The 25,751-nt window shown below is 40.5% G+C and overlaps 3 protein-coding genes across 7 annotated transcripts; 2 read left to right on the top strand and 1 right to left on the bottom strand.

The window, feature by feature from the left end:
- The first annotated feature begins 8,958 nt into the window (after positions 1-8,958).
- LOC116259982 (transcription factor bHLH155-like) lies at positions 8,959-14,578 on the top strand. 5 transcript variants are annotated; one of them, XM_031638024.2, is made up of 8 exons: positions 8,959-9,144; positions 10,036-10,243; positions 11,233-12,951; positions 13,015-13,116; positions 13,268-13,369; positions 13,492-13,617; positions 13,717-13,999; positions 14,331-14,578. In XM_031638024.2, exons 3-7 carry the CDS (start codon positions 11,350-11,352, stop codon positions 13,903-13,905), a joined length of 2,121 nt encoding a protein of 706 aa, XP_031493884.1. In that variant the 5' UTR covers positions 8,959-9,144; positions 10,036-10,243; positions 11,233-11,349; the 3' UTR covers positions 13,906-13,999; positions 14,331-14,578. The 5 variants fall into 5 exon arrangements, with proteins under 5 accessions (XP_031493884.1, XP_031493888.1, XP_031493883.1 ...); XM_031638028.2 differs by having other exon boundaries at positions 8,959-9,464; positions 11,290-12,951; XM_031638023.2 differs by having other exon boundaries at positions 8,959-9,464.
- Positions 14,579-17,821: 3,243 nt separating this feature from the next.
- LOC116260364 (probable serine/threonine-protein kinase WNK6) lies at positions 17,822-21,439 on the top strand. Its single transcript, XM_031638659.2, has 7 exons — positions 17,822-18,551; positions 18,853-18,890; positions 18,986-19,213; positions 19,350-19,570; positions 19,664-19,821; positions 19,899-20,343; positions 20,474-21,439. The coding sequence occupies exons 1-7, from the start codon at positions 18,447-18,449 to the stop codon at positions 21,253-21,255; spliced, it is 1,977 nt and encodes a 658-aa protein (XP_031494519.1). The 5' UTR covers positions 17,822-18,446; the 3' UTR covers positions 21,256-21,439.
- Positions 21,440-21,524: 85 nt separating this feature from the next.
- LOC126410369 (uncharacterized) lies at positions 21,525-24,653 on the bottom strand. The gene is made up of 2 exons (XM_050079520.1): positions 23,952-24,653; positions 21,525-23,236 (listed from the first exon to the last, which is right to left on the bottom strand). The coding sequence occupies exons 1-2, from the start codon at positions 24,506-24,508 to the stop codon at positions 23,230-23,232; spliced, it is 564 nt and encodes a 187-aa protein (XP_049935477.1). The 5' UTR covers positions 24,509-24,653; the 3' UTR covers positions 21,525-23,229.
- Between the last annotated feature and the right edge of the window lie 1,098 nt (positions 24,654-25,751).

Here is a 25,751-nt window from a genome sequence, read left to right as displayed (position 1 = left end):
AACCGAGTATTTAGAGTACCTTTTGTTAGTATTATTATATACCAAGCCGACAATTTTATCAAGATTGTAGATATGAATGCTCTTATATGATTCCAAACCGAGCAACGTGGCTAGAATTCTAAAGAGATGAGAACAATCGCCATGGCTGCTTAACTACGAAACTAGCCAGCAGAGAAGTTGAGCAACTTGCAGAAGTAGTGCCACCAAATCCCGATCCAAAACTGGAAGCTTCCGGCAGACTTTTCCAAGGTGCGGCCCCCGTCAATCGGGATCTGGAGAATCCAACGCATCTCTTTTCCTAGAAAGGAAAAACAATTCATTATGGTGCTCACGCAAACACAATCTCAAAGCATAATTTTGTGACCAAGGATCATGCAATTTGATCGATCACATTTCAGAAGATATCAACGAACTCATCGCCCTTCATTTTAATGTTCAGTGGCTACTACCATTAGTGTTGTTTGATGAAGTATATATATATATATTTTAGTGGGCAGAGAGCATTACTTTGGATAAGATCACCAACAGAAAGTGAAGGAGTTCATTATTCTTTTGATTTTGCCAAAACTTATCCAATGGGGAGACATAAAATAGAAATATACGTCACCTGTCGTGCATGTACACGTGCATGCGTGCACGCACACACAGTTGCATCGCCTAGGGCTTCATGGGGATGAGCTACTTTACGAAAAAGCAAGAACTCTTTGGCCTCTCCTTTTGGTATACAATCGTCTTCACAATAATACTGATAAGAGTGCCTTTCCGCAATGCATGTTATGGATGATGTAAGGAAGAGAGAGCAACGCCAAGGAAGGATGTTGGGAAGAGAAGATCGCAGAAATCTTCATCTTTTATCTCCTCTTATAATGCCTTTGTCGCTTCTCATCTCCTTTTCGTCCATTAATTTTGACCTGTATCTCCAAGTCATGATGAAGAGAATGTACACTTGCAGTCTCCAGCAGACAGAATCATCATCCCCTCTTCCTCTCTCTCTCTCTCTCTCTCTCGAATTGGTCAGAAACGGACGTGAATGGAGGTTCCAAATTGCTTAGAGAAATGGGAACGGCCCCTTCGATTTCCATCACCAACTGGTAGGGCTGCTCTTCTTTCGTTCTTTCTTTTCTCCTCTTTCCGTCCATGCTTCAGCTCGCATTTGCCTTTTCTCTCTCTATAAGCAGCAGCAGCAGCAGCAGCTTTACCGACCCACTAAGAATTGCATGCTCTCCCAAGTTATGAAATCAGCCGGATTCACAGAATGAGATGGAGAAAAATATGGCTTCCAGAAGTTTCAAAGATTGAGAATCCACTAGCTTTTGGAAAAATATTCATGCCGGCTTTGAAAATTTTGACAGTTTAGGATAAGCTTTTCGGGTCGATGACAACAAAAACGCAAAATCTTTTCTCTTCTCTTTCCTCCCCTTTGTTGTACTTCAAATTTGCTAGTGGAACCTTATTTGGGTTTATATATGAGAATACGACAAAAATTTTATATAGTGGATGCGTTTAGCGTTTATATATATATATATATATATATATATATATAGAGAGAGAGAGAGAGAGAGAGAGGGAGAAGAGACAAAAACCAGAACCTTTAAATTTTTATTTAAAAAATATTTTTAACAAAATATAAACATCATATTTGTAAAAATAGTTTAATGTAAAACATGCTTTTATGAAACACGTGAACACCATTCAACTCCGAAAAATTGATAAACTTAGTAAATGTTTTCCATCAACTTATTTTAAAAAATACTTTAATTATCTCATTTAATCTATCTGGTTTTTTTTTTCTGTCTCTGACCTAATGCTCTAGGACTACCAAAGTGAAGATTTTCTGCTGGTTTATCAAAAAAGTACAAGAACAACTCTTCTTTATTTTTCAATTTCTGTTGAGAATGACGTGCTTAAAACTGAACTTTGTGTTTTTTTTGCTAGATCAGCTTCATTTTCCTAGAAAGAAGAACTCAAGAGAATCCAAGGTAAACTTTCCCATCTCCCTCAAAGAAGAAAATGACATCCCCCCCCTTTATTTTAGTGTTTCCAGAGCACTAACAAACATGGGAACACTAAAAGAAAAAAATAAAAATAAAACTGGGTCTGGCTCAATGGTAGCATCCAAAGATACACCTTTTCACAGGCCAACATCAAATCGACATCCAAACATTAATTTTAGGCAATGGGAACAAATTTTCTTTATGAGAAAACAATCTAAGAAGTATGCACATATAAAAATTGTCTCTTTTAAGGAGAGACATCAAACTGAAATATTTTTTTTTTTTAATTGGCATTGGATGCATTTGCTGACAAGAAAGCAACAAGGGGGGGGGGGGGGGGGGCCCTCGCCCACCCTCTTTTAGAGAGAAGCGCCCTTTCCCAGATGAGGGCAAAGAAGGGGGAGTGGTCCATTTTGAAGGCAAAGCCAAAGCCCTAGCCTTTGCTTAGGGCAAAGGAGGACAGGAGTGGTCCAAGGAGACCACTCCAGAAAAGAAAAAGGCTGTGCCCTCTGCTGTGTCCATTCCTGAAATGGGGTACTTGGTGGACCAAAGAATCCCAATGCCCCTTGTTTTCAATTGAGTGTCCCTTGCCCCTACCCTACTCCCTCCCTTGCCTTGTCATATCTGCCATTCGCCAAAAGTCAAGATTCTCATTCTCCTGTGTCACACCATACATGTATCCTTTTGCTACATGACAACTATTGTTTTATTCTTTGTCTCCCTTAACTCCTAGTTCACTGCCTAGATTATTGAAACATCACAATATTTTTGAGAATTCTCAGTGTTTTTTGTATCATGACTTTAAAAACAACACAATGTTGCTTTTTTGAAATGCCCTTTGATTAAAAGTACCCATACCTGTTAAGTGTGATACTGTTGTTCTATCATATGATAAAAAAAAAAGGAGACATTGATATGCAAGTTGAAATATATTGTGGTCATCACCCCTCATGAGCAGACATGGTACTCTACAACGAGTCGATCTACTCGAGCTCGACTTGTTAATGCTCGGCTCGTGAATGAGTTCGAGCCGAGTCATTTGCTTAACGAGTCGAGCTCGAATTCATGAGTCAACTCATTCAAATGATCGAGTTGAGTTCGAGCTCAACACGTAACTGTTGAGTCAAGCTCAAGCCTTAATCGAGTTTGTCGAGCCTTAATCGAGTCAAGTTCGAGCTAAACACGTAACAATGAATATCAATTCTATTTGAACGAGTTTGTCGAGCCTTAATCAAGTCGAGCTCGAGCTGCTTCTATTGATCTATTCTTGAGTTCAAGGTTTCATTAGTGAGCCGAGCTCGAGCTGACTCAACTTGAGCTTCTCTTCACCCCTAACTCTAAGGAGGATGGAAATGGTAGGAGCTTCGACTTTGTTATTGGGCAATATGATTAAATACTCTTCCTATTATTTTATTTCATGAAGTATATTTTTTTTTTCCTCGACTATGGGCAGCTTAGGGTTATAGAAGTACCTAACAGTTCATGCCAAATTAAAGTTGCACCGTTCATACCAAAAATTACTTATTTTTTGCTTGAGATTGATAACGTTTCTCTTGGGCCTTGCCAACCGATCATCCACTTCATGATGAACAATTATACATGCCACCCTTGCTGTTGGGACTCTTAGCCCTCTATGGTGTCCAACGCATCAAACCCACTTTTCTCTCTCTCTCTCTCTTTATATATATATATATATATATATATATATATATATATATATATATATATATATATATATATATATATATATATATTTCTATGTTAATGGGCCATTTCTCATATTTTAATGGAGAATTGTTATGAGATTTATGTGATGCTTTTCAGTAGGTTATGTACGTGAATATGATATATATCATTTTTTCCTAAGTTAATAAAGAATTGTTTATTAGTAATTTTTAAATAATAAACACATATCTTAAACATGATTAGCTTACTCTTAAAGTAGTATTATTTGGGAGGTTGAGCTTCTGACATTAAATTATTGAATAGGCTAGTGTTGTATTGCCCAAAAATTTTGGAACATTGATCTGGGAGATTATTAGGGGCAACATGATAATCATGCCATCCATGTTACCCTATGAAGCTACCACCATAGCAGGGGCAACCTACCTTGCTTCTTTGGTCATGGCCTATGTGCTCAGCCACTGTTTCTCACTTTGCCTACCCCAAGAATAGAGGATAGTTTGGGACCAGTTATGTGGTGGATCCCTTAAAATACTCTCTCTCACTATATATATATATATATATATATATATACACACACTTTATGTAGTGGATTCCTTAAAACTCTCTCTCTCTCTCTCTCTCTCTCTAGATATATATATATATATATATATAATCACACACTATAACAACAAAAAAGCATCTTATGCACATGAAGCTGTTTCCAAGAGAGATGAAAAATGCAGCTATTTGGTAACTTGTTTTTAGATTGCATGTATCCCAAGTAATCTTGCACGGGGATGACATTACGTGTATTCTGTTTCAAATGTTTTCAATCATAAAGATGGGTCTAGTAAATGTTGTTGTATATAAAGATGAAAAAGGAGAGGAGTGAAATGGCAATGAATGATATGTAATAAATGTCATTGAAAAAATAGTTATGATTCATTTTCACTTATAAGGGGACACAAGTTTTTCCTTATCATTATGTCATCCTACAGGTGTCGCTTTTGCTTTTTTTCTGTTTGCTGTCATTTATGCTTCGCATAGTGGCACATATTTGGCTGTTCCATAGTATGACCAACCTCGGCTGTAGATTTCATGTAAAAAAAGGCAAATGGTATGACCGTAGAATGCAAGTAAAAATGTGTATGTTAAAATTAAATATTTTTAGTATCATATTGATTTTAATATTGCACAAATATACCTCATTTTTGATATAGATTAACCAAGCAGTCAGACAGTATACTTTGTATTTTTACTCTTACAAGTCATATAGGTCATACAAAAATATTAACAATAAGCAATTATTGTTGGAAGAAAAATATAAATAATTATTTTACGAGCCCTTCTTTCCCTCCTCTTTCTCTACACACACACATATATATGTATATATAAAAAAAGCACAGGCACAGAAAATCTGACACATCCCTGTTTTGTTCTTCAACCGTTCTCAAAAGCACTGAATTGATCCCGACGAGGAGTCTCGCCACTACAATCCTCAGTGCTCTCTGGCATCATGGTCTCTCATGAATCCCCATAATCGATTCTAAAAAAGTCTTAAAAGAAATAAATAAATAAAAATTTACAAAATCCCCCCCAACTTATATTCCATAATACAGCATACTGCCCCATTTGCTTCCCTTTTTCGATAAAACACACTCTCTTTCTGTGAGGAAACATTAAACAACTGATCTATTCATTGAGGAACACTCTGCGAATAAAAAAAACTATAACATCTGGTCACTATTTTCATTGGTAGCGCTTTCAAAGGTCAAAGTTATGATGTTCAGTAGCTAGATGTAATAATAGATGATTTAGGTGGCCGTGAGTAAATACTTAGGAAATCGGATACTTTTATGATATCCCCAATAAAATACTAACGCAAGGAAGGACTAGAATTTCCAAGGGGTCGAAGGTCGAGGGCTCCTCGCGACCTTCTTTTTCAGTGAAAAAGAATTATTTTTGCTTAATTTAATACGAAAAGCGGGAACAAGTGCCTCGGTACGCGCTCTTCCCATTGGTTCATTACACTCACATGTTTGTCCTCTCCCTTATTTATATACGCAACAATAACAATCACCTTTTGTTTGTAAAGAAATCAGTCTGCATTCACCACCAAGCTGAGGTGCCATGCACCACACACCATTATTTTTATTATTCAAAACTATTTTGAAGGCTTTTTATTTGTCCTCATGTTTAGTTTTAAGTATATTCATATCAAATATTATGCATATGTTATAGGTAGGTCGAGGTCATTAAGTTGGGCATCCAAGCCCCAAGAAAAGTTACTATTTATTCATTTGTTTATATATTATTATTAGTATGGTAATAAAAAAATAATCTGTCACTGCCCTGCCCTGTCTATTCTCTTCGAAATTTGGGGTCGACTCGGTGACCGAGGGAGGGGGCAAGCGTCAGGGGAGCGGTCAGAGAGTGACACCTACGAACCCCACACCAAGCCTTCTCTCCTGGGGACCACCGGCGGGACTCGCCGCCCGAGACGCCGGCCGCCCGGCCTGGGTGGATTCCCCGGTAACCTCGCCGGAATAGTCTCGCCACCCCTCGGGACCACCCTCAGTCGTCAGGCATCGTCATCTCTCTCTCTCGCCCTCCACCAACCTCTTTCGCACCGCTAGCGGTCTCCTCCGCTCGCTTCCCTTTTGTCCTTGCCCGTACCATCTTCGCCCCTGCCCTTCCCTTGTCGTCCTGGCCTTGGGATTTAGCCCGAGACCCGGGGATATATCACCCTTCTGCCATGGGAGCATAGTCGCCGTTCGGATTTCAGTGGGTGGACTTGCGCCGGACCGGTCACTTCTCCGGCAGCGCCTGAGCTCCATCTTGGGTGGAATGGTGAGTAAGAATGATGAAGAAGATTTTTCTGGACCAGTGTGGGCAGGCAAATGCACCTCCTGTTGTTGGCACCTGGAAGGTTTTACATCTTCATAATACTGTATGGCATGCATTAAAAAAAAATCAAGCAATAAAAAAGCACCAAATCTCCAAGAAAATCTAAGTGCACTTTGTGTGCATCATAATGATTATGATGCACTAATCATGGATTTAAAGTCAAAAGCAAACCTTTCAATCATCTCCATCTCTCTCTCTCTCTTTCTCTTTCAACAATATAATACTACGTCTTTTCTTACCAAGATCATCCTTATCGCATAATCGCCGTCGTCAATCTTATGGTATATAAAACTTCCCTCACCTTTTTTTTTGCATGAGTTTCCAATTGTGGTGATGGTCGTCTTACACGATATCCGCAGCTAGCAGATAAACCAATAAATTCGGTACATAAATCTCATTTTTCTTAAATATGCAACTAAAATAAGAATATAATGAAACGATATCTCTCTTTCTCACCCCGCATTGTTTTGCCATAATAGCGTTGCTTCGAGTCGGATACATCACCGCTTTCATGGGTCACATCAATTGCTTTTATCTGCCTTACGCTACGTCTGTCAGCGATTTCGTGAATCTATCAATTGCCAAAAGTTGCCAAATTTTGGATCCATGTAATCAGAAAAAGGCCATAAAATCTTTGTCGCCACAAGGCTTGGAGTTCGTGATGTCATATCTGCTTCAGCATATAGACGATATGTTATTTTATATATTTTCTTCAATTGTCATTATCTTGTCAAGTATAAGAAAATCACTTTTTTTTTTTTTTTTGTTTATTTGCATGGTAAGGTTAGGCAGATTCTTGGCATATTATTTTTAACGGCACAGTATTGAACTTTTTGACCTTTTCTACTTAGCAGGGGACTCCACATTTTAGCCGAAACATCCTCCATATTGGTATGTCTTCATCCTTATAAACTTGTGAGTAACTTGTGAGTAAGTTAAAAGATGATATCTATACACGGATAAATATGAATGGTGGGAACGAATCAAGTTCTAACATAATCATTTTGTTTGCTGAATTTTTTTTTAGGGCGTTAATTTTGTAAATAATATTTAATTTGAGACTAAAAACCGCCTTAGTACTTAATGAGTTATTATTGTTGCCAAATAGCCCTTTATTCCCAATAATTGTACTTAAGCTGGTGAATACTTCACTCGCATAAATTTGAGCTGTTAAAAACGCCTTTTATGAATGAGACAAGGGTTGTACTTGAGCCGAGTAGAGCCCGAGCTTGGTCAGTTCGAACTCAACTCGACTCAAAAAACTTGAACTCGAACTGGACTCCAGCTCTTTATAGCAAGCTCGAGTTCGACTCGACTACACAAAATTGAGTTTCAATTCAATTTGTTTAATCAATTTAATTCGTTTAGTGTTAATGTATAAGCATTAACTCGTTCAACTCGTGTAAATAAGCCTGAGCACCGGGCCTCACCGCCGCCTGGTACCCGGCCTGACTCGAGCCCAAAAAAATAAGACCAGGGCCGGCCCGACTCGTTATCGGACCGACTCGAGTGACTCGTTATCGGGATCACTCGGGTGGGCTCGATAATAATTTTTTTTAAAATTTCTATTAATATTATATATATATAATACTTTATTACAATTAATTATTTTTATATTATTTTATATTAAAAATATTTTTTTAATATAATCACGCCGGCCCCCGCGCCCTAGTTTTAGATGTCGGGCTGGCCTTGGCCCGACTCGTTATCCGGCTAGGTCGGGCCGATGCCAGGCTTATGTACCTGTAAATGTTAACTGGTGTAACTCGTAAAACAAGTTTTTAAAATATTATATAGAGTACTAGTTTGCGAGTCAAGTCGAATATAAACGAGACAAGTTCCTAAAACTCAAACTCGACTCGCTTATTGTTTCAAGTATTTTGTAACTCGACTTGTTTATAAACAAATCCATCACGAGCCAAGTTTAGTTTTTGAGAACAAGTTTGAGGGGAGCCTTAGTTGGCTCGGCTCCTTGTGCAGCCCTATAAACATTGTAGGCTGCAGCGACGGGAGTATACCGGGTCCGAGTCCACATCCATATCGATATTCACAATTGGAGGAAGAAAAGATCCGGGACGGCCGAACCCAGGTGACCGGGATGGCAGCATGGAAATTTGCTCCAGATGCGAAGGGCGAAATCAGGAGAGCGGGGGGGTAGCATGGTTATTTTCTATGGAAAGGAGCGTTTTCTTATATGACAGCCCTTGGCATATCGGAGTTCCCAGCGAAAACGCAGCCGGCAAAAATTCCATCTCCTTTCGAATGAAATAAATAAAATAATAATAAAACTAAAAAATAAGCGGCGTGAAAAAGGGGCCAAAAAAAAAAAAAAAGTTCCGCGCCATCTTTTTCATATAAGCAGGGGGCCGCTGCCCGTTAACCGGCATTTCGAGACGGAGCCGAAATCTCTCTTTTCTCTCACCCCCCTCCCATTCCTTCTGTCTCTCTTTTTGTGTCTGTTTGTTTTGAAGGGATCTCGTCTCCTCAAGGTGTGGCCGGAGGAAGTTCCGAAGAGGAAACGCTTCAGGATGTGGAGGATCGGTGGCGTCCGGTTCGTCCTAGTCACGGATCAGCACCGGTAAAACGACCACTTTTTGATTTTCCGGCGTCTTCTGGACGTCGGTTTTACTCTGCATTTCGCTGCGGGTGATTTTCTTCCCAGTGACGATGACGGCGACGATCCCGCGTCCTGGAGCCGCTCTCCGCTGCTAAGACGCTGGATCTCTGTCTCCGGGGCCTGCTCTCCAGCCGGTTGTGGAGCGAAGCGGTAGAGAGACGAGTGTGTTTCCGCGGCAGGACCGCCAGGAGAACCTTCATCGTAGTCGAGAGCGCTGCGAATGCGGGTGTTTCCTTCATCATAGAGTGATAGAGATCCGGACGCGACTGTATTGCGTCGAGGTGAGGTGACGAGCTACGGTTTTTTGCCGGGAAACCGCTCGGAAAACTGGTTTTACTTGTCCGACGCATTAAATGCAGCCGTCTCTGCTTCGAGATGCGCTTGTGTGAGTAAGGATATCGTCGTTGTTCCTTTCCGATGCTTGGAAAACCATCATTTTGTCTTCTGCACCTTCCTAACCGTTCTAAACGCGTTTTCAGTCTTTAAACTCCTTCAGACTAACTTTTCTTTCTCCGGAAACTACTTTTTCCTTTTCCTTTTTTTTTTTTTTTCACTTTCCTTTTCTTTTTCCCGTTTCTTCCGAAGGGAAAATACGGGAAATACCTTCACTCTTGCTTGCGCTCTATAGATTTGTGAAACGCATACGCGTTTCCTGGTATTTTTAGAACTAGCCTTTCCCCTTTATCGGGAGACGTCTTCGGATTTTCGGAGGCCATTTTCTGTTCAACGCCTTATTCACAGAAACTGCGTAGTTCTTCATTCTGGGGCTTTTATAGTATTTCTGCTTCAGTGCTTCCAGTGACCTTGCGAAATCTCCTTGAAGTGGTTATGACCTATTTCTGGGTTCTGCAGAAAAGTCTTTAATTCCAAGTGAAGACGCTTCAAAACATCCTACTCATAGCTAGAGGGAGTCCCAGAGGAAGACGTCTTCGTAGTTGGTCTTCGATAGCTGTAGAATCAATTAATCAAAACTTCTTCGCCAAGAAGAGCCTTGACATGATCTGGGAGAAGATGACGGTTTTTGTGCCGGCATCTGCAGGTTCGCGCGCCGGAATCTCCTGTAAGTGTAAGCCTTTCTTAGTTCCGTTCCTCTTCCGCTGGTTGCTGAGCTTTCGTCTCTCCTTTTAGCATGTCAGGACATTTTGGTAATTGCATTAGCCTATTAGCCGTATAAAAATGGGGGAAGGAAACAAAAATGGATGCCAGTATCTAAGAAGCTAAAGGGTTCAGCCGGATGTTCGATCGCCTGGAATGAACGAATTACTACATGAAAAAACGTTTTTACCTTTAAAGTCTTGATGCCTGGGATGTTACAAAAATAAAAATTGTTCTGAAATGGCTACGCGGTCTGTAAAGATGTACCGTGATGGCCTTTACGTGCTTACTTTGGATCGTGCGGTGATGGATTCCCGTGATGGTGCGTGTTGCATCATCTTGGATACGTTTGACCCGTCTCATATTAGGCCGTGTTTGCGTTCATCCTGTTCGGCGTGAGATTAATTGCTTTCTACCAACATAAATGTTAATGCATCGATCCATTCTTCACATTCTTTGTAATACGATGTTATTTATAGGCTTCCTCCCTTCTCAGTTTCAGCATGAATTGGCAAAAATACGTCTTCCATTCCGACGTAGACCTGTATCATTCTTTAAACGGTTCTTATTGTTGGTATTTTGTCTTTGAAATATAGCAAACTGTAGTAAAGGCGAACTAGTCACGGTTGATCGTATTTAAACAGTCTCATGTATTAAGATGTTGTATATATGAGTGCCGACTTACAGGTTGACAGTATAATAGCTTTTTATGAGCATCTGTCTACGCCAAGTATATGAGGCCTTATCCATGAGTATTTGGAAGTTTGGATGCATGAATTTAAGTGCGGTTATTATCTACTATGTAACGCCAAACTTGAATCCCAGTATAACTCCCTTTCTTGATTAAGCTTTGCAAAATTACGCCAAAGGTACATTCACAAGATAATTTTCGGTCCACATTTTTTTATTGTACATTGTTTTCCTTGACATTGATGGCTTCATGTTTCTTTGCAGCATTTGCAGTCCAATACACAATTATGGGATCTAACTGAGGCTGCTTTATCTATTCAGAGCACCTGTAATCAGTCATCTCAGTGTTCTGAACCACCAAGAAATCATGCTTCTCTTGTAATGTTGGGAAACACCAATTTCGGAGGAACCATGGCTTTGGGCAGCCAGAACCTCAAAGATTTGATGGTAAATTTGCAAGGTCTCCCTCGTGTTTCAGGTTTCTCTACCCTGAAGCCTGACATGGAAAATGTGCAGCCTCTTGCTTCATTGACACAAACATTTTCCGGTTTCCGCAATGGTGCTAAAAGCCCTGGCAATTTGCTCGAGTATAAGGCATCTGACATGAACTCCTCACAGCTCATTAGCCAATTAAAATCATCTGTCGCAAGATCTCAAGCGGCCGTTCAGGGTCCTGGTATACAATTATCAAAAGTAGTCTCACATTCTAATCCTGCTTCTGGCAATTGCTATCAGCATTCTTGTCCTGGGATCAGTTCATCTACTAGTAGCCTTCCATCTCTGGATGCCATCGAGCATCAGCTACTCTCAGAGTTGGCTATTCAAGATCAGGCTAACTTGTTTTGTTCAACATCACCCTTGATTACTCCTTTGTGTGCTCTCAACAAATCAGCTGATAATGGCTCTCTTCCTGTTAACAATCCTCAATATGTGACGGATAGAGCAATCAACGGTCAAACATCTGTTTACTATTCCATGGAAGCATTTTGTGTTCCTCGAAATGAAAGTGAACCAACAGACTCTCATGGACTCCGTCAAAAATTAACATGTGAAACACTTTCCAAGAGAGACATGATCCATGACCAGGGTGCGTGGAATTCCTTTCAGTTGGATTTATATGACAACGTGATAAATTCATTGAATAGCGATGTGTCAGAAGCACTTGTAGCTGGCTCGTTGTCATCTGGTTTTGTTCGAATGGAGGCTGAGACTGCATTTGGAGGCATCCCAGTAAATAATATGGCTACATCCTCCCTTTCTAGTTCCGGCACTGGCAGAGAAAGCTCAAACTCCAGTAGCATCTTATGTGATGATAAAAAAAGCATGATCAACATGCCTTTGCAATCGACTACAAATGGGGACTTGTACGATAGTTTAGGTCTAAAGTTTAAGCGCACCCATGGCCTTCCATTCTGGGATGATAGCTTACTCCCGGCAAGAGATGGCAACCCTGCTAACTTTGACGCCAGCCTCTCAGTGTCCTTCCCAGAATTGGAGGCACATCCATTAGTGAATTTTGATCGAAGTTATCTGGACATGTGCTCTGAAAATCTGTTAGATGCTGTTGTTGCTAAGGTCCAATGTGCTCCTATTAATCGTGACTCAGATGATACCTTATCGAAGTCCACTTTCACTAAAGCAAACGGCACGTCTGTGCCCAACATTCAGGTGCAATTTGAAAAACAATCCCCTATGAGAGAAAATGCAGATTCACCACCGTTGCCTGATATCAGTGATGAGAAAACTGCACATTACCCATCAGATGGTCTGCCCTCAATGTCCCAATTTAGCTCCTGGGTTGAAGGTAGTCATAGCATTGGTGCTGAGATTTCTCTAAGTGAAAAGAAGAAAATTGATGAACCAGTCAAGACTAACAGGAAGAGAGCTAGACCTGGAGAAAGTACCCGCCCCCGGCCTAAAGATCGCCAGCAGATTCAAGACCGCATGAAGGAACTGCGAGAGATTGTCCCTAATGGAGCAAAGGTATCTTACCTGTAATCTTCTTCTTTCACTTATAACTCATCACTGAAACTTTTGGTTTTGCAGTGTAGCATTGATGCTCTTCTGGACCGCACTATCAAACACATGGTTTTCTTACAAAGCGTTGCGAAGCATGCTGACCAGCTGAAGCATGCTAGAGCGCCAAAGGTGAGATGTCTCATCTGTCGTGTGCTCTATGCACAAAAGCCACAAATTCCAAAAATGGAGTTTTTTTTGCGATTAACAGATATTGTTCTCCAATGTCTCTGTAGAGAAGATGGAATGTATACTGATTTGACTTTTAAGCATCGACTTGCAGTGCGGTGCTGGTGCAACTTGGGGATTTGAGCTCGGTCATCAATCTGTAGTATCACCTATCATTGTGGAGGATCTCAGTCAACCTGGTCAAATGCTTATTGAGGTAGAATCTTCTGCATGGAGCTTATAGTCTGGTGCTTATTGATGGTCTTATTACCCTCTCCGCACCAGTAGTATATTTCCTTTGAATTAGAATGTCTGATGCTCAATTTCTTGTTTCCCTAGATGCTATGTGAAGAACGAGGTTTCTTTTTGGAGATAGCAGACATAATTCGAGGATTTGGACTTACCATTCTCAAGGGAGTCATGGAAGCTCGAAATGGAAAGATATGGGCACACTTTATTGTTGAGGTGGTTTCATGTCCTAGATGGCCTCGCCATATCATGTCATATACTGATAATTTTCTTTTTATTTACCTAATAATTTGGTTGGTTATACTATCACGACAGGCAAATCGGGATGTAACCAGGATGGACGTATTCATGTCCCTGGTACAACTGCTTGATCAAACGTCCAAGAGTAGTTCAAACCCGTGCGGTCTGCCATCAGGGGTTAATGGTAATGGAGCAACAATCTTCCCAGCATTTCATGAAAGTGCAGTGCAACCCATAATTAGAGTAGCAGAAAGGTTCCAGTAGTCAGCCGGAGGGTGCCACGAGTGGCTTGATTCTCAGTTGCCTGCAATGACTGGCACTCTGTTAATTGCCAAATTTGGCATGCATATTTGTAAATGTAAGTATTTTGTTTCCTTGCGTATCTTGTATTTTTGTGCATATGGACCTAGTGTACTTGTCCTCTTCTGACTCAGTTCTTCTCATAATCTCAATCATACACAATAGCTGATTAAACTTCTCTTGCTTTGAAGTAACACAGATTATTATCATTAATCCATTATTAAACTCTCGTGCTATAACTATGCATACCTTAATGTTGTTAAACCAATAAATTCTTCACAGAATTAAATGGACCCTTTCTTTCTGATCCTTCAGTTATGCTTGTAAATTTCTTTTGATACTTCTGTTTCTCCTAGTGGAACTTGACAGAACGATGGTTGATGTTACAGGACCTGGAGAGGGAGATGTAAAGTTGGTAGTGGGGGGAATCATTCATAGAATATTCAGAGATGCTTTTGCTTTTTCCAATAGTTTCTTGTGTGGGTTGGAGTGTGACTGTAGTTAAGCCATGAATGGCCTTGTATGTAACTTGTAACGGAGGAGGGGCGAAATTGGTTTTATGTAGTGGGTAAACTGATGGACGATAGTAAAGATGGATGGGAGCCATAAAAAAAGAAGAAAGATTCTCGTTTTTTTTTTTTGTTCGAACGATTTCTCCTCATCGTCGTTTTGCTTGTGCATGTATACTAAGTTCCAGTTTCTTCCACTACCAGTGTTAGCATATGGAACTATAGAGTTGGTTTGTGGACACTTTGTATGAAGGTGGACGACACCCGAATCGAATTGTAGTTTATCGAAGCAGACAGCAAGGGACCACCGGAGCCGGCCCGAATCAAAAGTGCCGGACGAGGAATAATAGCTGTCCGTGCATGCATGATTCCATGTCGCGTGAACAAGAGCATATAGTTCAACGCATAAGTTGTTAATGCCTTCTGAAATAGCATTTTTGACGTGCAAGATCGGACCCACTCTATAGGGACTCCCACTATGGAAGCCAAGATCTAGGATATAAGAGATAAGGATTGATGCACTCGCCTTTTAACCTGCGAGTTTGGTATAGGTTGTCATCTTCGAACGCCCCAGCTGATGGTATGCCCCCTAAAATTATCAACTTCCAATTAGTTGGTATGTATATATAATAATATATGAACATATTATCCATGATTGCGCATTCGAGCCGTGAAGATGGACTGGGAATTATTTCATGTAATAAGTAATAGATACGGTTTGGAGGCTCGGAGCTTCGGATCAGTCTGGAATGAAGATTAGAAGATCATTGTCAGAGAGATAAATAACCATTGTTCCGGCTGTTCATTTTTAATGAATGAACAACTATTTCCAAAGTGGGTTGCAATGCCACAACATGAATCGATGTAAAGCTGGAACGAGCCGTTGCCAACCCACATACACACACACAATGAGGACAGTTGTGGCAATATCAACCTCGAATTTAATTCCAGGTTCAACAGATGCCAACTTCAATACTAACAGGGAACCGGTTGCAAAGAGCAATTGCTTCCAAAAAAGCCAATGTTCTTTATTGTTTTGCAGACTTGTTAACTTCAGGATTGGATTTACATAATTGAAAACATACTAATCCATATCCCAGTCCAGCTTTTCAAATGCATGAAGAGCACGATAGCTTAAAAGAATTTCTGAAATTTTGAATCTTAGATCCATATAAAATCCTATGTGACCCATCAAAGTAGACTACTTTAAGAATAAACTGGATTAGGTTTCACATTGACAGTGAACTCATTTAGGTTTCAAAGTGATTATTCAAGCCGTTTACGTTTGAGAAATAATTACTCCGATTTACTTTCGGTAGCATGTCTTGAACTGCAAATAACAACATGCCAAACACCTGATGGTGATTGACTGTTATATTTGGAACTGCTTTCAAACTTAAGACTCCGGTAGAGTCGGATTTAATAGTTTGAAGAATGCATTTTACTCAATTGAGCCAGCTGGGTTCAATCGATCGCTCCTCATCGGTACTACGTGCTCCTCGTCGTCCATCTTGGTATCCCTATTCCCTAGCCCCGGTACGTGGATCAAAATCCATTAAATATGGATCCGATTTTCAACATCCTTTTTGCTTTTTCTCAAAAGATATACAATTTTATTCGGCTGTAGCAACAAGAAATTTGATAATTAGGCAGTTTTTTATCTTATCCTTTCGAAAAATTTAGCGTTCCTTTCATTTAATCTGAAAAATCTGCTTCCTATGTTTTCACTTTGGAGGTCGTTCTTGTTCTATCACCTTTTGTGTGAAAATTTAAACAGTTTTATATTAAAGATTGTTGGAAAAATTCCCATGTTAGCAGTGCTCTCTCTTTTCTAATTGATTCGTGACTTTTTTTCATATAAACCGAGGCCAGCTAGAATGTCTGTTTGAGAGGGAGACCTTCCGATCATCAATCTGATCAAGGATTTCCTCACCACATCCGACTGAACGGATTCGGAATCAAATTCATAACAGATTATTTCTAATTCACTTATTTGATAACCATGAAATCGGAGATGTGGCTTTCCGTGTAGATCTCGGAAACCATGAAGTCAAGCCTTCATTTGAAGATCTCGTCCAAACAAATAAAATCATGATTTATCTTCTCGTGTTCGTTTCAAGATAAATGAAAGTTAGGGCGATGTCTACTAAGTGATGAGATAAACTCAAAGTAATTGATGCAAGATGAAGTCAAAATTTGTTCCGTTGACGTGAGATAATAGATATCATTTTCCCCATAAGTTGATTGTGATCATCATAAGTATGAACCGCTTAACTCTATCTTTGAACATTTGGCTGTTATAGGTTGTAAAAACACTTAACATTCGGTAGCTATTGGATTCTCCTAGTTTCGTAGCTTATAGTCCTCATTTGAAGGTAATTTGAAGATTACACCAAATTTTAATTTATCAAAAACCCTTTAATATTTGCTTCTCACGAATTCCCATAACCCACATTTATTGATATTAATGTTGTCATGTGTCGATTTTAATTATTTTTTAAAACAATTTGTCCCTACGTGTTAAATTATTACATATCTTATTGTCAGCTTTCTGTACCCGCAATTTCAAAAAAAGACATGCATTTTGATCTTCTCCCGGGTTCTATTTTTCATGAAAAGCTTCGAGACATTTTTGGTATAGTTTAATGATAACGGACAGTATTGAGAAAAAAATTGCAGGTAAAGTTTTATATTGTCTAAAATTAATTAAAAGATTCACTTCAGGTCCTCGGTTGAAACATGTAATTTTCTAAGAAAATTGGAGAAAACGATCTCTTTTTCAAAATTATGAGAATAAAAAATTTTCCCAATTCAAAAAAGTCAGCTCGGTCAAGTCAGAATCGAATCTCAAACATCTAAAAAGTGATAAGAACCAAGATGCTATATCTGCCCCATTTGCAAGTATATCCCTAAGTTCTTTCTCATTTGGATAGAAGAGTTGAGTGCTTTAAGATAATGCTCACAAGTATCAAAGGTCTTCCAAATCCAACCAAATGTTGCTTTGGAAAACAAAAGGATAATTCAAAAAGCAAGGCGTGCGTTATCTTCTTTCTTTCCTTCACTAATTTGGATTCAAAAGCTTACCTCATCAACTCCCACCAATCATATGAATGTCCAAATTAAAATTTAAAAAATATACCACATTAATTTAATATGCACCCAACTAATTCAATAATTTTCTGAAGCACATATAGCTCAATATAATATATTAAAGCCTTCCCAATTTCATTTTCAGGTACCCAGTTTTATATTTAATTCATATAAACAAGAATTAAGAATTAATAAATGCTGTAACTTAGAGGCCAGGAACGGTGGAAAATAGGGGGAATAGATTATATATGGAAAACAGGTTGGCGGCTTGGGTTTTCTCCTATGAACACAGAGAGGTAGAGAGAGAGAGAGAGAGGAAGGAGGAGAGGAGTCTGCGCCATCCAACTGTTGCAACCGGCCGTGTCCTGCGCTCCAGCGCCATTGACAGCACCACTAAGGCCTAGATTGCTCCCCAAAATTTTCTTTTTGCCTCAAAAATTTTGGGTGGGGGGGAGGGAGGGGGGGTTTCCTGATCCTTCTCCCATTCGATCGATCAGGGGGTCTCGAAGCCATTAATTGGGGGTAGACCCTTCGTTGTTTTTTTGATTCGTCATTCTGTAGAGGTGGTTTCTGAGTGGATGGTAGAGATTAGTTTCTAGGAGCTCACCGCTCAGCGATGGCAGCCATGGCGCACGAGGCTCAAGGGGAGCGTTCCGGTTAGCGTGCGTCCGTGAAGGGTGTGCGTCGGATGGAAGGAGCGCGCGGAAAAGCCATGAATTCGGCGTCGTCGCTGAGCGGTGGGGTTGGTCTCAGGTGCAGGTATCGATCCCGACCGGCGTGCGGTTCCTTCTGCGTTGCGTCCGAAGCTTTCTCGGAGATGGGGCGTCGGGCTGAGTCTGAGGGTCGTCTCTGAGGATTTGTGGCTTCGTAGGTGGTACGGTGGTGGCAAGGAGCGGCCCTAGCGAGATGGACAGGTTGAACAGCTTCTCGTCCGTCGATCGCTATTCTGGACTGTCCGAGCCGCCCGACACCGAGATCGCCGAAACGGACCCCACAGGTCGATACATCCGGGTACGTTAGATCGGCCGTTGTTATAGAGGACCGGGAAGCTGTAATTGCTTTAATCTGTTGGCGCCCAGAAGAAAGTGGATAGGTTACTGGTTTCTATAGTTCGGATTGGTTCTGCATAAATTTTGTTGAAGTCGGATTGTTTAATTGTTCCTGCAATACTGTTGTGATGGTATTTAATTCCAGTTTTATTTGACTGCCTTATTTCTCACTTTGTTTTCTTTTCTTCTGATGAATTGTTTTGTTATGAATTTGTATGTAACCGCTAATTGTTTTCTACGGTTGTTGTTTCTTTGTTGAGCAGTATAATGAAGTTTTGGGTAGAGGAGCTTTCAAGACTGTGTATCCTTTAAAAGTCTCTCTGTTTATGTTCCCTTGTAGTTTATTTCGAGAACGACTAAGAGGTCAGATTTGGAAGCTTAACCAATTGTATTCAGATATAGGTCTTTCGATGAAGTTGATGGAATAGAAGTGGCATGGAACCAAGTTAGAATAGGTGATGTCCTGCGGTCACCGGAGGACTTGGAAAGACTGTATTCGGAAGTGCATTTGCTGAAATCACTTAGACACAATAACATCATCAAATTTTTTAACTCTTGGGTTGACGAGGAGAATAAGACTATCAACATAATTACAGAGTTGTTTACTTCTGGAAGTTTGAGGCAGTAAGTGGGATATACCTCTTTTGTCCTTCGTTAACTTTAGCTTGTGTTAGTTTTATGCTTTTAATCTTTCTTGGTTCGAAGGTAGAAACGGTATATGTGAGGTCGGCAAGTTTGATCACTCCCAAAATGATTCTAGGTACCGTAAAAAGCACAAACATGTTGACATGAAGGCCATAAAGAATTGGGCTAGACAGATTCTTCACGGACTAGAATACCTTCATGCTCACAATCCACCCATCATTCACAGAGATTTGAAATGCGATAACATATTTGTCAATGGTAACCATGGAGAAGTAAAGATTGGAGACCTTGGGTTGGCAACTGTTATGCAGCAGCCAAGTGCTCGCAGTGTGATTGGTAATGAACATTTCCTTTTCTTTTTGTTTGGGTAGAAGATGTTATGCTTTTAGGTTTTAGTTGCTCTGTTTCTATGTGTGATGTCTTTTACAGGGACTCCTGAATTCATGGCTCCGGAGCTTTACGAGGAAGAGTACAATGAACTGGTTGACATATATTCTTTTGGCATGTGCTTGCTTGAGATGGTCACTTTTGAGTACCCTTACAGCGAATGCAGGAATCCTGCTCAGATTTATAAGAAAGTTTCTTCTGTAAGTTAGTTAGCTTGTGAGGTGAAATTGATTTGTTTGCATATAATGTTTGTTTTGAACCATTGTCTCACTTCCAGGGAATCAAACCTGCAGCCTTAGCTAAAGTTAAGGATCCTTATGTGAAGATGCTTATTGAGAAATGTTTAGTTCCTGCATCAGAAAGGCCTCCTGCAAGAGAACTATTGAAAGACCCATTTCTTCAATGCGTTGATCTAAAAGAGCAAGTCCGCAGTCCATTACAGTTACCTAATGTTACATCCAAAACATCAAGTTTTGGTCGGTCCTCCTTTCTCTCGGATGGAACTTCAGTTGCTCAGGCAAATTCTGGCCCACTGTCAATGGATATAGAATATGAATACTATCAGGCCTGCATGGGGGCTAATACTAGGAACACCACTGCTTCTCCAAGGTTCCCATGCTTGGAATTTGAGAGATCTAACAGGAACCATGAATTCAAGCTTAAGGGGGAGAAAAGTGACGCTAATTCTGTTTCATTGAATCTGCGGATAGCTGACCTTTGTGGTAAGTTATTAGACATAATTTCTGCAACCTTTGTTAAGTTTTAATATGATCTGCACCAGTTATCTTCTTGCCAACACTCACGTTATTTATACTCTTAGCTGTGTTGTCATGTGATTGACTCTTTCTGCAGGCCGAGTGAAGAATGTCCATTTCATGTTTTACCTTGATAGCGATACCGCACTTTCAGTTGCCAGTGAGATGGTGGAGCAATTGGACCTCTCGGACCAGGACGTTACGTTTATTGCTGAGTTCATTGATTTCCTGATCTCCAAGTTAGTGCCTGAGTGGAAACCATCTTGCATGGTTCACGCAGTCAACGGGTTAAATTGCATCTACACGAAATCTAAAGTGCCTGACCACGCTCGATTTTACTTGGGTGATTCATGGGACGCTGTCCGAGGAAACAAGGCTGTCAAGGGCTTGGAGGATGTTCTATCCCAGTCTGACTTGGGCAGTTCTTGCCTGGATCTTAACTCCACTGAGGATTCTGTACAGCCAGGTGAAGTTGCTCTACTTACAAAGTTGGAGGATGGTATGTCCCATGGAGGCTTTGATTCGCCTTCAAGTTTGGCTACCGCAGACGACCAGTACTCTCTTGCTTCAGGTGTATCATCTGAATATTATAGTGCAGTCGATTTGGTTCCCCAGGTGAGCAAACACGGCAGTGGTGGTCGTGTTCCTGATTTGTCCCCCAGCAATCTAAATGATCTTATCAATATTTCCAACACTTCAAACTCACGAGGCTATGAGACATTGTCATTGGAGGAAGAAGACGATGAGTTGAAGTCAGAGTTACATATGATTGAAATGCAGTATCATCAGTTATTTAGGGAACTCTCAAGACAGCGGGAGGAGGCACTGAAGGTGGCAAGGAAGAGGTGGGCAACAAAGAATCAAGGAAGAGCTATGTGATACAGTTTGACTTGATATTCTTCGTTTTTCCTTTGTCGTCTCCTGCTTTCTAGGGGGTGACATCATTGCCAATTCTCTCTAACATATACAGATTGTTTTTTTCACCTTTTTGTGAACCAGTTTTGAGGCAGATCTATTTTAGATCTTGTGATATAATGACGAGGCATTTATGTACTTTCTGAAATCGTGGTGCATTATTCCCATCTGAACAGCTTCTACAAGCCTTTAGGAAGCATATGCCTAATCTGTTGCCCTCCAGGATAGCTATATGTGAGAAAGAAAAGAAAAAGGGAAAAAATCGTGGTAGTGCTGGATCAATTCCAAGAAGCATTTTCCTCGTATTTGGGATGGAGAAATTTTAAAAATATTAAGGGGCTCGGTATTATGGAGTCATATTCTTTAATTTTGACTCTAGGGCGGCAAAAACACGTTGAGTAGTGATAGCCACGTGGTTTAGACGAAGAAAAGCAAGCCAGTAAATTAATATTACAGTAACTTTTGCTGATTGCATCCGGTGCATGTGCGCACAAACATTTTCCCCGTTAATCAATAAGAAAAAATCACATGGTTGTTTCCACAAGCAGATAAATCATAGTGACATCAAAATTTGATGTTTTTCTCGAACAGTTTACAGCTTGTGAGTTTTGTGATTGCCAGATGGTCCCCTATGCATACGTAGCTTTAAGAAATAGCCTCTCGGATCCAAGAAAGGATGTCAAAAGACTGGAGACCCACTAGGGTTGAATAATAATTTGAGCATCTGGAGAGGCCCTTCTCAATGATAAAAACCTCTCTGCGGGTTCTGCATGTTCCGGATAAATGCGTCCACCAATGGTCATACTCTTTTGAACTTCCGCACTTTTGATGATGAATGCTGCAAAACCAAACTGAAATTCGCCACAGTGGGTTCTCAGTTGAACTCGTTCAAGGTTGTGGTCAAGATAATAAAAGCTTCCCTTTCTTTTCCAAAATATCACATCATTTGTTTCTTCACCGAATAATCAACCAGTGTCTGACAGAAAGAAGCCAAAGAGACCAAGTCATTAATAGCAAACTTTTTCTTGCAAGGTGGAACTTCAATTCTAATTTTGGCAGACATCTCATCTCTTGGGTAGAAGTTTGATCATGTCAATCAGAGAATATGCCCAGATTCGTAGGTTTGACCGTTTGTCTTGGCATAAAAATTTCCTTCAGAAGACATCGACAACAAAAAGTCGTCAGAAAATGTGGGAATGATGTTTGGTCAGTCAAAGTTGGCTGCGAATGCATCACAATGTTTGAGAGCTTTTAGAGTTCTTCATAAGCAAGCCTGCTCGAGTACAGCAATGGGAGAGGATATGCTTTAAGAAACACAAACATAAAAAATGATCCTTACTATTACAACCAGATCCCAATATAAATTCTCAGGGTGGAAACATCAGTCTCTAGCTTGCATATGGGAGGCCCTAAAAGTGCAGTAAATGTACGTCTTCAAATGTAACTTTTGTATGAAAAAAATGTCAAATGTTTTAGAGGATTGTGATATGCTCTACGGTACTAGAAGTCCATGTATTCTGTCCTACTCAGAAAGGATTACGGATCAGCCAAGTTCATCCAGACTGCGCTCTCGGCTCAACCAACCAATATACCATCTGTACAAAATGGTCACTTAAGTTGATTCCATCAAGGGAAGTACACTTGTTAGACTCATTTGCAGTTGCCAAGCACCTAGTTATGCCTATTTTGATAGTTCAAGCAGCAAAGTATATTTGCAGAAACAAATGCAATAGAGAAAAATATAATGAAGATCTATTTGGTCCAATTTTATGAGAAATAGAGTGATTACCACCAGTTCCAATTCTTGCAGCCAAGCGCAGCTTTTGAGCAATCTAACTAGAAGATTTATCCGCCGTCGCTCGTCCAGCATCAGTTGAACAACTAACTTCTTGATATTAGGGAAGATAGCAGGCAAGCATTTCGGTATGTTTCCAGCGCTCAAACACTGAAAAACAGCAGCAAGGGAACTGGATTACTTGGAAGCATTAGCTATTCATCCTCAAGTGAGCTGCTGAGGCAGACGAAATGAATCAACTTCCATTATTTTCATATACCAGACATGCTATGAACTAATAACTACCGAAGGCAACCAAAGTGCTCAATGTCTAAAGATTAGAAAACAATATCTAATTTGACTGACTCCAAATATGCAATCATTTGGTGTTCCTATCATCTGAATCAGCTGATTACTTAGACCAACTACCGTAGAAGAATTGTCTGTGACAATGCATTTATCCATTGCTCCGTGCATGATATGACATTGATAATTGCAGCAATCCTCAAACATCAAAATCCATACCTTGAACTCAAAACGACTGAGGTTGAGGGTACAAACATGGGCCACATTCTTGATTATCATACTCAGGCCTCGACCTGACTTTCTATCGTTTCACTTCCACAGAAATCAGCCTGTGAGTGACGGTAAGTAGAAGCAGAGAAGGAGCTCAAGTTTTCTGCAGAAATCTCAAATTCCTGCAATTGGACCCCGGAACTCATCGACAATTCTGAAAGCTTGGGTGCCTCAACTACAATCTTCTTAACTCCATTTGAACCTGCCAGGCTCAGTCTAACCAGAGACTCGGGCTCGAATCTCGAGAAGCAAGCTCCCCCAACAATGATCTAAAGCTAAATCCTCCAGAAACCCGCGTTTAGTTACCAACCTCCGGATCGTCTCCTCGTCAAGCTTGACACTCTGAAGCGCCATCGAACGCAGATTGGTGGGACTACCAAACTCGAAGCGACAATCAAATTCGCATCCCCTGAACTTCAATATCTCCTGTGATCGATAACCAAATAGACAAGGATGAAGAGGGCAAGCAAAACCGCCGTAGTTAAGAAATCCAAGCTTTCGAGCTCCCTTTTGAATGAGGATTTCTAAGATGGAATCCATGTGGCTGAAATCCTTTGTGGCGTGACAAGAGGGCGGAACGATGCGGCAACTGTCGATGGAGCCGCAATGAGAAAGAAGGATTTGGTGGGCATTTCCCTCCCATCTCGATTTCGTTTCCGTCGTGACGAGACACCAGGTATCAAGATCGGGATGTGGGGCGAGTTCGTGATCGAGATTGAGCTTGCGGACGCAACACCTAATAGTTTCCAGGAGCAGGAAAGGAGGGATCTCCTCACCGCCTCTTTGGTGGACAATAAGAATGGCCTCTGGTAAATCGTTTATTGGGTCATCGCTTTGTGTTCTCCTCTTGGTTGTTGAGTCTTCCATGTGAGAGAAAGAGAGGACGTGGGTGGGATGTTTTGGGGGGGACGCTGTCACTAGCTAGATAGAGTTCATCACCATAGATGAGCAATGAAAAACAGGGCCATGACAAGAGCCATAGAGAAACCGGCTCACACCAGCCATACTATGGCTCCGCTATTGGAGGGGGCACGGCTTCTTTATGTTTATGGGATTCCTCATTTTCTCAAGGGGGCAATTCTTTGGATTTTATAGTGCTTTTATGTTATATCCTTGTAGGGGGGGCTTGTTTGTCATGCTTACTCTTGTGTGTGTGTGTGTGTGAGAGAGAGAGAGAGAGAGAGAGAGAGTTAGATGTCTGTCTAATTTGAATTAAGTTACGAAAACTGCAAGCAAAACCCGGAATCTTGTCAGTAATAGGCTTTTGAAGTTTTTAAAATGATGATACGCTTTTGCATTCCTCACTCTGATTAGTCCTGAATCTGGCTGTCATATAACTTCAATTGATGCAGTCTTTCTTTAACCACGAGTCCGCATCTGATCAGAACCCGAAAAAACATCAGCTGACTAGAGCAGACTTGATAATGCCTAGATCTAAACGGTGGCCTTGTTTCAAATTTCAAGAATTGGGACTTGATAGGAGGTAGAAATCTCAAAAATGCGGAGGCAAGGCCCGACAAGAGCTCGAGCCATGTGGTACGTTCCACAAGTTGGATCCTGGCTCGGATACTTTTTGAAGTTCGGTGCAGTAAGGCTGGTAAATAGCCGTCAAAAGGGTAGCCTCAGTTCAATCCCCATGGATGTCGCTTCTTGCTTTAATGGGATTAAGGAGGGAAATGGACCTGATGAAGATTCAAAATAGGATTTGTCTCTTTGCCCTTCAGAACATATCTAACATTGTTGGAGGGAAGCAAAACGCAAGATCTAAAGCTAACAATGACCACCACAACCAGGAGTGGAGAAGAGAATTTTTTTTATTAAGAGATCAAACTATAATTTCAAAAGTTTAACAAGTCAAAATATAACTTTTTAAAATTTTTATAGGCTAAATAAAAAATGTTAAAATTACATGTAATTTTTTGTTTTTTTGCCCCTGCCAGCCCCTGACCACAACAAATCAAGGAGACATCAGACAACAGTAACACCGCCAGTCGGAAGAATGCCAAGGCCTTGAGGCAGTTCAACAAAATGATCACTATGAGCCATGGATTGGCCTTTTATACACAGATCAAAACGACCAATATTCAAGACAGGAAGGCAACTCACTTGT

Source organism: Nymphaea colorata, chromosome 9 (genome assembly GCF_008831285.2).
Source record: "Nymphaea colorata isolate Beijing-Zhang1983 chromosome 9, ASM883128v2, whole genome shotgun sequence".
NCBI lineage: Eukaryota > Viridiplantae > Streptophyta > Magnoliopsida > Nymphaeales > Nymphaeaceae > Nymphaea > Nymphaea colorata.
Note: the sequence above shows the minus strand (reverse complement) of the source record. Positions and strands in the feature narration are given on the sequence as shown.

Excerpts from the sequence above, each read along its gene's own strand:
- LOC126410369 (XM_050079520.1), bottom strand. The coding sequence starts at position 24,508 with ATGGAAGACTCAACAACCAAGAGGAGAACACAAAGCGATGACCCAATA.
- LOC116259982 (XM_031638024.2), top strand. The coding sequence starts at position 11,350 with ATGTTGGGAAACACCAATTTCGGAGGAACCATGGCTTTGGGCAGCCAG. Across the intron at positions 13,370-13,491 it reads CTGGTCAAATGCTTATTGAG|ATGCTATGTGAAGAACGAGG; the intron begins GTAGAATCTTCT and ends TTGTTTCCCTAG. Across the intron at positions 13,618-13,716 it reads GGGCACACTTTATTGTTGAG|GCAAATCGGGATGTAACCAG; the intron begins GTGGTTTCATGT and ends CTATCACGACAG.
- LOC116260364 (XM_031638659.2), top strand. The coding sequence starts at position 18,447 with ATGGACAGGTTGAACAGCTTCTCGTCCGTCGATCGCTATTCTGGACTG. Across the intron at positions 19,214-19,349 it reads ACTTCTGGAAGTTTGAGGCA|GTACCGTAAAAAGCACAAAC; the intron begins GTAAGTGGGATA and ends AAATGATTCTAG. Across the intron at positions 19,571-19,663 it reads AAGTGCTCGCAGTGTGATTG|GGACTCCTGAATTCATGGCT; the intron begins GTAATGAACATT and ends TGTCTTTTACAG.